We start from the raw sequence: 14,538 nt of genomic DNA, 5'->3' as shown, positions 1-14,538 counted from the left end.
TACAATTATGAACCTGAAAATGAGCATAATATGACACTTTAAAGAATTTCATTGTGAATGGCCTGGTGAAATATTGCAAGGTATTTAGTCATTCATGTGCAGTGCATCACTGCTGCCTCTCTTTGCATTGTGAATGTGAACCCTCCTCCCATACCCATCCTATTTGCCTGTAATCTTATCCTGCAAATGATGTGCATGAGTCTAGAGGTCATTGACATTCTACTTTATTTACCTTTGTTCCACTTTGTTGAAGGCTAAACCCGATGTTATAAAGCTGAAGTAACATCTTAATGAACTACCTGATTAATGAATTTGCGCTTGCTCCTCTTGCAGTAATTTTACAGGCAGGTGAGGATTGAAGCAGTGTAATCAAATTGGCAAAATGACCATACTGTAAATGATTAACAGCTAAATTGCATAGACCAAAACACACTTTAAAATCTGACCCCCATCCCTCTCCCAATTCTTAGTTCCCTTTATGATTGAGCCACTCTTGTTGTCTTTTAACTCATTTTAGATAACCTGTTTGATTTGAAGTCAGACAACCATCTAGTAGTTGTTGCCACGTTTCAATCTGATCCAGTTAAAGTAGTAAATGTACATTAACAGCAACAGCTCACATATTACATAGAAGGATGCCCGACACTGCAGTCTATGCAAAATGAAATGATTGTTGTAAATGCAAAGAGTAAGAGAATATGTAAACTCGGAAACAAATCACAACAGTGTCAGTGAGTGCACTGAACACTTGAATTCTGAGATTTTAACCCAGTTTAGAAAACCCAACATCATTCAAACATTGTGAACTGTTTACTTAACATCATCTCATTTATTTCCCCCGAGTTAATACATGAACACTAAATACTTCCTGGCGTTGTGACATATTTCAGTGTTAATTGTACAAAAAACAGTAATGCGAAACATGTCTGTCTGGTATTTCTTGCAAACTGAAAAGCACATAGTAGAGAGAGTTAGAATTTAAAGATATGTGAGGCAGACCCAAAATGTTTGGAACTCATGGCATCAGAATGTTTAGAAAGTAGTTTTGGGTTAATATTTTTTAAGGGCTAACCTCCAGTACACCGTACCACGAAACACACTTGTTATGGCATACCTTCCTCAGCTTACGGCCATTGCATTAACTGCTGCGTGTCTTCATTGTTGAGGATTGTAGAAGCTACTATGCTTAAAGTGACCACCATAGTGCTTGCTATATACTGTTAACATTGCCGTAACACAGGCTAATATTGTTTCAGTGCTTTTTTCAGAAGAAAAAAATGTTCATAATTCTATTCGTGTTCATGTTAATAGACTTGATGACCCACATTTGTTCAGCAGGATCTAAGAGGTGATACTAAAACAGATATTTGTGGGAAAGCTATGAGCCATCTGTCCTCAAATAACTTGTTTTGCTTTTTATATAAATACCCTTGGAATAAAGAACAGATATCAATGTCTTTGATTGGATGGTTGTGTGTATGCCATCAATTCTATGTTTCCTTCATGTTTACTTACTTTGAACATGTGCATAGCCACTAATGTAGCCTATCTGTTAGTGAATGCCAGAGGTGATGCTTACATTTCAATTCATTTTTTTTTTGGTGTGTGAGTTATTTGGAAATGGCAAATAAAGTGGATATTACTAATAACATTTTCCCAATGTATTCAGATATTCTTTGAGTTATTACACTGAGCAGCCAGAAGGTTCCTCTGGCACTTAGGGCATGTTGCTGCTCATATTTCTGTGAACACTGAATCCCACCACCTGTGGACCCTGACCTTTTTCATTTATCCGATGAAGAAAGAAAGAAGTTCCCCGCATTACTAACAATATCCAAGCAGGGAATTCTCAGATAGATCTTCACTCTACTGTGTAATTTTCTTATGACTTCACCTCAAACCTCTTGTCATCATGTTTGTAGGCAGGTTATAAGGCAAAATTTGATTGCATCAAGTTGTTGTTTCACATTATAATATATGCTCAGAGCAGAGACAGGCCCTAATATCTGTGTTTGCAAAATCACACTGCTTCTTTGTGCTGCAAATATGTTTCTCCTAATGCTCGGTTATGGCAATGTCATGGAGGAAGACAAGGGGAATATTGGTTTACCATGATTTACCACAATGCAGACTACTGATGACTGATTTTTTATTAGCATGAAATCAGTGTATACCTAACGTGTGGGAATCAATAACAGTTTACAGTTTTAGTATACTTTTAGTGTTTTACCTGCAGTATAATAGTGTTTTACCTGTAGTATAATAGCATTTTATCCAGCATATATGATGTTCACGGAATTTTAAAATCAAATAACTCTAATGTTTTAAAAGCCAATTTTTGAACAATCTCATTTGGTTCATGGTCAATTTTCATTTCCTTTCATTTAAATTGAAACATGTCTACCTTGTGTTATCTTTTGAAAGTAGGGGTTTTAGTAAAGGGAGACATTTAAACTCAATCTAAAAAGGAGTAGGTATGTTAAAAAGTATAGGGGAACAAAACGGAAAGAGAAAGTAACAATAAGTACGCTGACACAGTAACTGTAACGGCACAAATCACATTACAGGGAATGATCCAACTGTTTGTGATTATTGTGTTTACAGTACCCCAAACAACCCAGAATGATGACCCAACATAATCAACCCAACAATGTGATTACAGAAACAACCCAGCAATTTGTGTGTGTACTGGAAACTGTAGAGCATATGCTTGTTATTGCAGGAAATATTTATCAGAGCGAAATAAATGAAAACGTTTTTGGATAACAGATGGCAGTAGTGCAATATTAAGGGTGCAAGCTGCCGTTAAAACCCAAAGAAGAAGTTTTCTTTTTACTTTACTCACGTACACACACACACACACACACACACACACACACACACACACACACACATATATATATATATATATATATATATATATATATATATATATATATATATATATATATATATACATATATACACACACACACAGTATATAAAAAACACGAGTACTTAAATAGTATTTAATAAAACTGTCCATACCACAATAAAAAAAAAAAAAAAATCTTATAATGTTGCCATATTGACGCAGTTCTTGATAAAAATATCCAAACTTTAATTTGGAGTCCGTCCATTTATTGTTGTGAATATGGAATTTTTACAATAATATTCTGGTATAGATCTATACGTGGATTAAACAACACAAAGAAGAAAAAGTAGTGGTTTCCCTTGGTGTGACGTAACAGCTAATCTTGATTACGCAAACGGGCATCATTGGTTGACACCGACGCACAAGGCCTGTAGTTTGAAAGCTGTCTGGGCCCTGGCGAGTTGTACCATTTTAGCCACATTGTCATTGCGTACAAAGTTACAATATTTTGAAATAAAATCAAAGAATTATGGAGCCATTTTAGCCGGAAACACGTTTGATACATTTGGACCATGCGGTGGTAAGAAGGAGGAACAACCCGGGTGGGATACGTGAAAGCGGACGAGTTTTTGAACAGCATTGTTATATTGCATCTTGACTGAGTTTCATTGAACTCCACGCAAAGGAGAAAAGAAAGCTAGCCGGCTAATATGATAGCGGCTAGCTGGCTAGCTGGCGGCGGCTATCCAACCAACGTGCTATTCACTTCCTTGTTGCACACTGGAGTGTGATGGAAGGAGAGAAGAAGTTTGTGAGACGGAGGCGGACTTTTTTTACTTCCACTTTAACACAATCTTGTTAATGGATTTACATGATTGCAGGAACGGCAACCTTACAGAAGAACTGGATTTTAAATTTACAGGGGCTCTCGGCCTGTGCTTTGACCATGAATGCGACTGTCTAGCTGTAAACAGTTAGCTAGCTATTATAGGCTAACGTTAGCTGGCTAAACTGACTACCATTAGCTAGCTAGCTAGCTAGATACCACATCTGGGAGATTTCCATCCTGGACTACAATGGTTGAGTACCGACTGATTCTATAACTGAACACCATATTGTGGATTTTATGCGACGGGATATACAGGCACAAAGTCTTATAAAAAGAACTACTGTTGGGGATAACTTAGGTGAACCTGAAACGAGCTTGCTTTGTAATGCTAATGTTAAGCTTGTGATTAGGCTATTTAGCTGGCTGTCTTAATTGTGGATTTGCTGTTGCTAACTAGCCTGTCACAAAGCTAGCCCGATGTTTTGTTCCACGACACAACAAGGAACATAGGTAAAGTATATAAGGATTATTCTCAACGCAGCTAGGTATAGGGCTTATCCAGTAGATAGATGCCTAATTCAGAGGTGCTTCGCGAGGCTCGGGGACGGAGCCCCTCTGCTCAGAGAAATGCTAACCGACAGGACAGGCGTAGTAAACCAGGTATCGGTGCCGCTGCTCAGCGAGACAGACACCGTGAGAAGAGGCGCTCATCGGCTTCTAGGAGAAAGAAACGCAGACAGGCCAAGGGAAGAGACTTGTGCTATACCGGTACAACAGGAGACCCTGGCAATGACCGAAAAGGCACTTTTGAGAAAGACACAGAACTTCGGACATTGGTGGAGTATGATGACGTAAGCTCCCAGTCAGAACGATTTTCTGGGAGCCCCTCTCCTAAACTTGACCCCCATGCTGACAGGCTATCAGTGGACCGACTAAGCGATGTTGACTTTGGTGACTATAATGGACCAGCATCCCCAGACAGAAGTCACCCGAGAGACCGGGAGGCAGTGTGCATCAGCAAGGATGAACAAACTCGGGGTCCGTCTGAGAGAAGCAAGCAAGAGAAGGACCCAGGCAGGAAAAAGGACCGCCACAGCCGTGAGAGAGACTCCTCAAAAGCTAGGAGTGGAGGCAGCTTTATTGGAAATAAAAATCACAGAGACACTACACGGAGCAATGACAGAAATGGTAAAAGGACATCTACATCTCAGTCCTTACCATCCGGAGATAAAAGGGATTCAAAAAGGCAAAGTAAAACAAGATCTGATAAAGAGCCCCCATCTGCCTACAGAGATGCTCCACAATCTTACAGAGATGACCGTGAAGACCTCAGGACATACAGGAGAAGTCCTGGTTTCAAATCAGAAAGTCCCTATGGGACATCATATTCATATAACTACCAGTCTCCTGGTGGTTACAACCAGTTAGTATCTAGAAGAAGTCCAACTTATGGGAGCAAACGACTCTCTCCCAGTTCCACATATTACAGCCGGGATGTAGATGGTTATGGGGCGTACAGTATGCCAAAGTCACCCAGTTCATACTCCAGCAACAAAAGGAAGCGATCCCCAGCAAGCCCAGCAGCCTGGCGCAGGTCCCCAAGTTATGGCCGACACAGTCCGTATGAACAAGGAGAGGTCAGTTCAAGTCCTTATGGAAACCGCAAGAGATCACGTAGTCCATACAGAAAGTCCCTGAGCCCAAGTCCAGATGTCAGGTGAGTTTTCATATAGCAGCTAATAGTATGATGTATTTCATTTGTTGGCTGTAGTGTAATTTTGTGGTGTATTTGTGTTTTCTTTAGACTTGATTGTTTAGAGTTATGTGGAATTTTTTTTGTCCTTGACTCGTTGGACGTTGGCTCTCCACAACAGGGGTTGTAGATTTTTACAGATTGAAATAATAGTGCAACCCAAGCAAGGACAAAGTCTTAACTTATTATTATTATTGAGGCCTTATGTTTTCTGTCAGTATTGGCTGGATTACCAATTCCTTTCCAAAAACCTTTGCCAGACTGAGAGTGAGAGAAGTCTTGCATGTAACTCATTCACACACACTAATTAGTGGTATAACTCATTTTATGTTATGTTTCCAAATTTAGATATGCACAATGGTCCAATGAAGTTTGTAATAGGAACAAAACTTTTTTTTTTTTCTCCAGGCGATCTGCTCGGTCACGCAGCAGAAGTCCATATTCATCCACAAGGCATTCACGTTCTCGCAGCCGTCACCGCCACTCTCGCTCCCGCAGTCGCCCTTCCAGCCTCTCACCAAGCACACTCACCTTCAAAACCAGTCTTGCTGCTGAACTCAGTAAGCAGAAAAAGGCTAAAGCTGCAGAAGCAGCTGCCAAGGCCAAGAACTCCAGCAACACATCTACTCCAACCAAGGGTTCCTTATCTGCTCATCAACCCAGCCCAAAGTCCAATCACACATTCAGAAAGGGCCGCCCTCCCTCTCCACCACAACCAGAGAAAGGTCCCAGAACTCCCACATCGAGCCAGCCCCAGTCCCCCTCTGACAGGTTGTCTAAGAGGACCACTGAGCACCAGACCAGCAAGGACAAAGATGGAAAGAGGAAAGATGACTCTTTACACAGGGACAAAAGGAAAGCACCAGCATCTGGACTGAACAAAGACAAGGAACGATCAACTAGTTCACTCATTTCTACTCTGCCATCCCTACCATTGCCCCAAACAGTTCTTGAGCACATGAGTAAAGGAGAAAGGTATGGGTGTGTTGTTGTACCCACTGACAGAATTCTTATCCACCTTTTTATTCTTGATTGTTAAAACTTACTTTCTGTTTCTCCTGCATTTTTCTACTATCAGCTTGAAGGACAGCTTGCTCTCAGGGAAGAAAAAGTCAGAGAGAAAGGCCCGTCAGCTTCTTACTGACTTGCCTCTTCCCCCTGAACTTCCTGGGGGCACGTCTTCCCCGCACAGCCCACCCGACGACAAAAAGTCCCAAACAGTTCGCCGAAGACCTAAGTATGTTACTTGGCATTTAGTGCTAAATCATCTTTTGCTATTTGCTGTATATTCACTTTTCCTCCACTGAAATATTTTTTTCTTTTAATTTACCAGAATTTGTGGCCCAAGATACGGCGAGATTAAAGAAACAGAGATAGATTGGGGCAAACGCTGTGTGGACAAGTTTGAAATCATTGGAATCACAGGAGAAGGCACCTACGGTCAGGTGTACAAAGCTAAAGACAAAGACACTGGTAAGTGTTTTGAAGATACAGGTTCATTTGTAACTCCTCATCTACATTGTAAACAGATCCATTCTCAATGTTCTGTTGAGGTGAAGTAAAGATTGATGATGATAATCTCTTATTTCGAATATTCTGTGTGAAATGCAAGTGGTGATAGATAGGAATCTGCTTAGGGCGAGACCAGCTTGTGTTGTCGTCTTGACACTATTTCTATGTCATAGCTGAAATGGTGGCTTTAAAGAAGGTTCGGCTGGACAATGAAAAGGAGGGTTTCCCGATCACGGCCATCCGAGAGATTAAGATTTTGCGACAACTCAACCACAAGAGCATCATAAACATGAAGGAGATTGTCACAGACAAGGAAGATGCTCTAGACTTCAAGAATGATAAAGGTACGTTATGTTTTCGCTCTGCAGTGGCTCTATGATCCTGCCACACAACATTAATCTGTTTAATACATCGTCATAGTCTTTGTAATGACTACCTTTTTTTACTCTCATCCCAGGTGCTTTCTATCTTGTATTTGAATACATGGACCACGACCTGATGGGTTTGCTTGAGTCTGGCCTGGTCCATTTCAACGAGAGCCACATCAAGTCTTTCATGCGACAGTTGCTTGAGGGTCTTGATTACTGCCACAAGAAGAACTTTCTGCACAGAGACATCAAGTGCTCCAATATCCTGCTCAATAACAAGTGAGCCCTCTACACATTTTAGGTTTCATTACATGGTCACACATGTTTTTCCGACTACATTTAATTAAGATTTCCCCCCTCCTATTCAGAGGTCAAATAAAGCTTGCAGACTTTGGTCTTGCGCGGCTGTATAACTCTGAAGAGAGGTGAGTCTCTTATGTTTTTGATAAATACACACCACACCTGTTGAACTGTCTCACCCTCAATTATTTCACTTATATCTTTTTTGTAAATTTTAAATTTTTTGTGTGTTTAGATTTATAGGATAACAACATAGGATAGGCATATATTAGCTTTTGACTCAGCCTAATCCTTTCAGTCCCTATTTACTGTTTGATTTTACACTATATGTATAGAATTATTGATTTTATGAAGGCTGAATAAACTACTACTACTAATAGTTTCACTTGTGTGTGATAATACTAACATCTGTTGTCTTTTTCTTCTCATTTTCAGTCGTCCATACACCAATAAAGTGATTACACTATGGTACCGTCCTCCAGAGTTACTTCTGGGAGAAGAGAGGTACACGCCGGCTATAGATGTGTGGAGCTGCGGGTAAGAGCAGGAAAAGTCTAATTACTGTATGTCACTTGACTATCAGCCCTGTCAGCATTCTTTTACTTTTATAATGATGAATTGTATTTTTTTGTCTCTCACAGATGCATTCTTGGAGAACTGTTCACAAAGAAACCAATTTTTCAAGCTAATCAGGAGCTTGCCCAGTTAGAGCTTATCAGGTAAGTTAAGGCCGTTAAATGTTAATGTCTGACGTTTAGATTTAGCTGTGAGCTCTAGAGTTGGTTCCCACATGGTTTTGCACCCACTTGAGCCAGACACACACTGAGAGTGGGTTTTAGCTAAAACAGGAAGAGAAAGCTTTGCTCATTTTTTCCACTGATCGTCTCAATCGACCATAAAGCTATGCAACCACATGATGTTTTGATTAACGGGTCTCACTTGTTTTGTTATGACTGCCCTTGTTGGAGGAAAGGTGAAGGTAGTGATTAATCTAGTGGTGGCAGCCAGCCTCTACTGGGAAAACCCTGAACGTTTGCAAAGATCTTCATTTGCTGTGAGCTCTGGCGCTGCGCAACATGGAAGAAACATTTTTTCACTTGTTCTGTCATTTTCCTTAATCGCTTTACAAGTACAACATTGGTGGGTGTGAGAGAGAAGTGAAAATTAGCTCCATTGAAGGCAAATGTGATTTTAAGTCAGGCCAGTTCTCTAGGTGTTGTCAAGAAGTCATTTGGAGATATGTAGGAAGTCACCATTGCCTATTATGTCCACGCATTGCTGAGTTCTGCTTAAACAAATGAATTTGTCTTTCAGCCGAATATGTGGCAGCCCCTGCCCTGCTGTCTGGCCAGATGTAATAAAACTACCCTTCTTCAACACCATGAAGCCAAAGAAACAGTACAGAAGACGGTTACGAGAGGAGTATGCTTTGTAAGTTCATGTATACGTGACAAATTAATTGTGTAATTGTGATTTGACAGTGCATTGTCCTAAAGTCTTGTGCTTCTGTTGTTGTCCAGCATCCCTCCATCTGCCCTGGACTTGTTTGACCACATGTTAAACTTGGACCCCAGTAAACGCTGTACAGCTGAACAAGCGCTGGGCAGCGAGTTCCTCAAGGACGTGGACCCAGACAAGATGCCCCCGCCAGAGTATGTTTTGCGTCATGTTGCATCAACACGTTTGGTTTAACAGCATTTCAGAAGTTAACTGTTTGCATCTCTCTAGTCTTCCACTGTGGCAGGACTGTCACGAGCTGTGGAGTAAGAAACGCCGGCGTCAGAAGCAGATGCCGGAGGAAGTGGCAGCCCCGAAGGCGCCCCGTAAGGAGCTGGGCCTCGACGACAGCCGCAGTAACACCCCCCAGGGCTTTCCTGCTCCTGGAGGTATTAAAGCTCAGAATGTGGCTGCTTCCACGCTGCTGGGTGAGTTTCACTACTGTTTGTATTTGTGTCGTATTGTTAGCTTGTCAGTCACTGGTAAATAACTTTAAATTGCACTTACTGGTGTTAGTATGATGCAATGCATCCAAAACAAGTACAACACTTATATATAGCACTTATTAACAATTAGTCCATAATACTCATTAATTCCTTTACTCACTTAGTTAATTTGTCTTTCCCATATCTTCTGAAGATGGATACTGAACCAAGCTCATTTAGTCAGTACCCACTTTCTTCAATACTGAACCGTGTAGTATTCTTCAGCCCTTGTTCTAGTGATGACCCGGCTTGGTCAGCTGGACTAGTAGTCTGACTGGTCGAACTTGTTTTCATGTATACATTCATGGGAGAGTTATTATGTGATTTTTAAGAGTGAGTGCGTCATTTTAATTTAAAAGCTCTTTAAAACTATTATGACTCATTGTGATATACAGTACGACTTTCAGTCGAATGCTCCAGAACAAAAAGTTAGTAAGTTAAACCTTGACTTCAGAATATTTCATCCCGGCTGAGGTTACCCAAGGTTAGGAATGCATCTCTGAACGTATCTTCTGTCTTTTTACAGACCCAAAGGGTCCAAACTCCCAGTTAACCCAGGAGCAGCTTGCGGTCCTCCTGAACTTCCTCGGCCAGCCCAAGAGTTCGGCCACCACGGCCCAGTTGGTCCAGTCCATGGGCACGAAGGTCAATCAGGAAACATTACAACAGCTCTCCAAAGCCCTGGCTCCCACTGACCCAGCTGAGCCTCCCCCTCAACCCGCGCCTGCCAAGCCTCCTCAGCCTGCTGCTCCTCCAGGAGTGCCCCGTACACCCCCAATGCCCAAGCCTCCTTCACCCCCCATGTCTGCAGCGCCAGGTATTCCAGAAGGAGAGGCCGCAGCTGCCACGCAGACAGCCATGACGATGCTGCTGGCCCAGCTTCTCCAGGCTCAGCAGGCCCAGAGGCAGGAGCCAAGTGATGGCGGGGAGGGGGCGGAGAGCACCAACCCTGCAGGAGGAGCACAGCCTCTACCTCCCGAGGTCAAACAGCCTCCAGCACCCAGCCCAGTCTCTCCAGGTAACCCAACATGTGTTTCAATCTTTTCAGTGAAACAGCTGGTATCATATAGATATCTATTTCTACTTGAGGCCCTACAAGTCCATTTTTGTTTTCAAAAGGTTTTCAACCACATGTTGATAACAGAATTGTAGAACACGGGTTGGTTCCAGATGGAATAATATACAAAGAATACAGATTAGGCTAAGAGTGCATCCCTTGGAAAGTGCTCAACAGGTGGAGTACCAGTGAGGTACATTAGGATCGAAGTCCTGTGCAAAATAAGAAAGTAACACTTTACCCCAAACTGTATATTAAGACTTGGATAAGAAGTAAGGAAATTCACATTACAGCAGCACAAGATAAATCTTGATAAATAAATAAAACAATAATTACATTTCAGTACTTAAATAATGTTGTAATTTCTGTCTTTCAGTGTCTGAAGTCGGTGGCGTGTCCATCCTGCCCCCAGACCAGAGGCCGCCTGAGCCTCCAGAGCCACCTCCACATGCCGACCTGGACTACCGGCAGCCTCCACTTGAACCCAAGACTGGACACGCTCCCCCTATTGCGTCTGCAGGTGGAGGTGATGGAGGGAGACCCCCAGAGCCAGACTACCCACCTCTCCCTACCGCAGAGGGGCCTGGATACGGCGGTGACTACATCCATCCACCTCCTCCACCCTTCACTCCTGCAGGGTTTGGGGACGGTTACATGGGTCACATGTTAGGCGGAGGCCTGCCACCTCACGCTCTGAGAGAAGTGTTTGGCGGACCTGGCCAGGCTGCCAGCTCATCGTCTGCTGCAGGCGTTTTGGCCCCGGCCCACTCAGACCCCTATCCTCCAGGCGCTGGAGCCACTGGACCCAGTAGCATGGTGTTCACTGGGGACAAGGACCACCGTTTTAAGTACAATCACAGCCCCTTACCTGTGGAGGGACAGCCTAACCCCAGTGCTATCCACCTGTACAACCACGCAATGGCTAGAAAGGATGGTGGACCCCCTCCCCCACCCATCCCAGCGCCAGGACAACCTTGGGGTTCCCCTTCCCAAATCGGGGCCCCACCACTACCCCTCGGCTTTGTCCCACATGTGAACTCAACAGCAACAATCAGAGGACGAGGCCTGCCTTTCTAAATGACTGGAAGTAGGAAATGTCGGTTTGTGACAATGGGGAAAAAAATGGTAGAGGACTCAGTTTTGAGCCTGAAGCCTCTCAGGCCAGATCAGAGTGATCTGGAGATGCACACTCAGTTTGTAATAACTTAAATCTGTGTAAGGCATTGTATTCCTCCTCTCTGGAATGTGGAGCACAATGCAGAAGGACAGCCCAATAACACTTGGAGGAGCTTTTCTTGCTCATACCATTTTTCCTATTTTTTTGTAATCTATTCTGCTGTCTTTTAAATTAAACTTTTACCTTTTATTGAGTGTACATTTATCAGGCTGGGTACATTTTAAATCTCTACCTTAGCCTTTCTGTAATTGCTCCAAGGCAGACTAGTATTAATGTTTTGCACTACTGACTGATGTAGGCGGAAACTATTTTAGGGATGAAAGGAAATGGATGGTGTGCTTTATCTGCACAATTAGGAATATGACCAGTAATGTAATGTCCTCTTTATTATGGCCATGATTATGTAATGGTTCAGTTGATGGTGTAGGTATTAGCACAGGGAGCTATTTGAGGAAAAAGGACTGTTAGTTCCAGACGAGCTGGATGACAAATCAGATCCGATTTCATGGAGAAAAGGCGGTTTTGACTTTAAATTCCACATGCCTTTTTGCCAATAGGTGTTCATGATCATGAGCAAAACAAAAACAAACATAACCCAAGTTCAAAACATCTTTTTTTTTGTACTAAAATGATTTTGTCCCCCTTCCTGCTCCTTTGGCAAATGTTTATTAAAGAAATGCCAAGAATGTATTGTCTGTTTAATTATTACAAGGATTGTTTTTGAAATTCTCAGTAACGTAGAAATGACCATTGGTAGATGTGGTGACTTCATAGTTCACACCACTGGATGGCAGTGTCCTGTCAAATAACACCACTCGCTCACTGTACCTGCAGTCAGCACTCATTACAACAGATGAACATGGTTTCTATGTTGCAGATAGACATACAGTGTACTCACTTGTAAGTCTCACTCAAAACCAACAGACCAGAGCTGGCACCCATGATTCCACTGCGGCCAAATCTTAACACTTTATACACCATTTATAAAATGACAAGTTCCTTAAGTTATAATGCAAATAGACACTTTGGCTGTATTTGTAGCATAATGCTATTCAAAAAGAAACTGCCAGGTTAGCTCTGCTGAGACTTTATCAAGGGATACATGGCTGAGGAGATAGCAGCACACATCACGTTTCAGACAGTTAATACACAACCACGAATACAGATACAGAGTGTCACCGTCAGGAATAAAAATAGCATACAGCTCCCAGGGGACTTAATCTTCAAGCACGTAAACTCATTCTTTGAACTTAATGGAAATCAATTTCTCAGATCACAAACCAGTTCAGATGCCCCCTCTTAATGCCAACTTGAAGGTGATTTTTTATTTATTTTTCTGGATTTCAATACCTTTTATTGCCATTTTCACCTTTATCAAATAAGGTGTTTCTGTCAAAAAAATCAGCTTTTTTTAAAAAAACATTTTGCCTGCACATCACGCACAAATGAAATGATTTTTCCAATGTCTCGCTATAGATAATATTAGAGATACAACTCGTGTTTATGATGCACCAAATTAAAAGTAAACTTAAGAATACACTCAATATATTTAAAAAATGGAAGTTCTACTAGAACATATTCACATCATGGCAATATTGCCATTTAAATAGACATTAAAGACTGCTTAACTGACCTTAAAGACATTACATAGGGCAGTAGATTTATAAAAACAAATTTGATTCACAAACTGGAGGCACAAATGGCAGACGCATGATATTCTACATGCAGCTGAACAAAGAGACAGTCCTTTGTTTTAACCATCATATCCACATCTGAATTTGCAACACGTCACATTGCTGGTGATGAGAAAGTGATTATCTCAGAGGGGTTCCGTTCTGCAAAGCTAATTCGTAACGTGGATGGCAGCTAGTCTGTGATTAATACGGCGTGGATGATGGATTGCTGAAAATTTCTAAACAGTAGAGACTGGCAGCACCATGTTTTTTGTGTGAGTGATAGATAATACAGTGTATATCTAAGTGAGATTAAGGGGCAGGGGGGTCAGACAGGAAAGGTACGTCAGACCATGGCTTTTGACCACAGCACCACTCCTAAAGTTGGTTAACTCAGCTTTTTAAGTGAAAAAAATCTACTTTTCATTTATGTCAACATACTTCAGCCCAATGTCACACGTGTGACACTGGGCCTCCTATCTCAGCGCATCTATGTTAGGACAATGTTCCACCTGCCCACAGACCTTATTTTGCCATTGCATGTTTAACCTAATGAACAAATCCAGTGAAAGTCAACATGCTTTCTCTTTTCCCGTATGTTGAGAACACAAATGTTTCTCCCAAGATCAATCCATTTTAAAGTCAAATCAGATGAAAAAGGCTCCAAACTATTTGGCACACAACAGTCCTCACAACAAACACAGGAGCTGTGTACAGGTGTGCTATGTAGTCAATTGACTTCCTGTCAGGTGAGATTTTTCTATGAATCCTCACCAAATGTCAGACAGGATTGAAATAAGAACGGCAGATAGGATGAATATATGTTTGAGGTGGGAGGTAAATGTGGGGCAACTGGCAGCAGTTGCCCCACGCGGACAGGAAAATTCACAAAATCACAAAACCACACACCCAAACTGTAAAACACCTGCAAAATCAAACTTTTGCACCAAATGGCACACACTTCATTTCACCAGATTTGTCTGACCAACTACACAATGTTGGGCATATTGAAAAACACTCATCTTTAGTCTGT

The 14,538-nt window shown here is 41.9% G+C and overlaps 1 protein-coding gene across 1 annotated transcript; it reads left to right on the top strand.

Moving 5' to 3' along the window:
* Nucleotides 1-3,262: 3,262 nt before the first annotated feature.
* On the top strand, nucleotides 3,263-12,520 carry cdk13 (cyclin dependent kinase 13). Its single transcript, XM_032503929.1, has 14 exons — nucleotides 3,263-5,400; nucleotides 5,845-6,411; nucleotides 6,515-6,673; nucleotides 6,770-6,909; nucleotides 7,122-7,292; nucleotides 7,406-7,595; nucleotides 7,685-7,741; nucleotides 8,052-8,153; nucleotides 8,258-8,335; nucleotides 8,931-9,047; nucleotides 9,137-9,268; nucleotides 9,345-9,541; nucleotides 10,125-10,616; nucleotides 11,032-12,520. The coding sequence occupies exons 1-14, from the start codon at nucleotides 4,253-4,255 to the stop codon at nucleotides 11,730-11,732; spliced, it is 4,251 nt and encodes a 1,416-aa protein (XP_032359820.1). The 5' UTR covers nucleotides 3,263-4,252; the 3' UTR covers nucleotides 11,733-12,520.
* Nucleotides 12,521-14,538: the final 2,018 nt, after the last annotated feature.

The sequence above is a fragment of the Etheostoma spectabile genome, chromosome 22, assembly GCF_008692095.1.
Source record: "Etheostoma spectabile isolate EspeVRDwgs_2016 chromosome 22, UIUC_Espe_1.0, whole genome shotgun sequence".
NCBI classification, from domain to species: Eukaryota; Metazoa; Chordata; class Actinopteri; order Perciformes; family Percidae; genus Etheostoma; species Etheostoma spectabile.
The sequence above is the reverse complement of the archived record's forward strand: the minus strand, read 5'-3'. Positions and strand labels throughout refer to the sequence as shown.

Coding starts and splice junctions, on each gene's coding strand:
- cdk13 (XM_032503929.1), top strand. CDS start 4,253: ATGCCTAATTCAGAGGTGCTTCGCGAGGCTCGGGGACGGAGCCCCTCT. Junction 7,742..8,051: donor CTGTATAACTCTGAAGAGAG/GTGAGTCTCTTA, acceptor TCTCATTTTCAG/TCGTCCATACACCAATAAAG. Junction 10,617..11,031: donor ACCCAGCCCAGTCTCTCCAG/GTAACCCAACAT, acceptor TCTGTCTTTCAG/TGTCTGAAGTCGGTGGCGTG.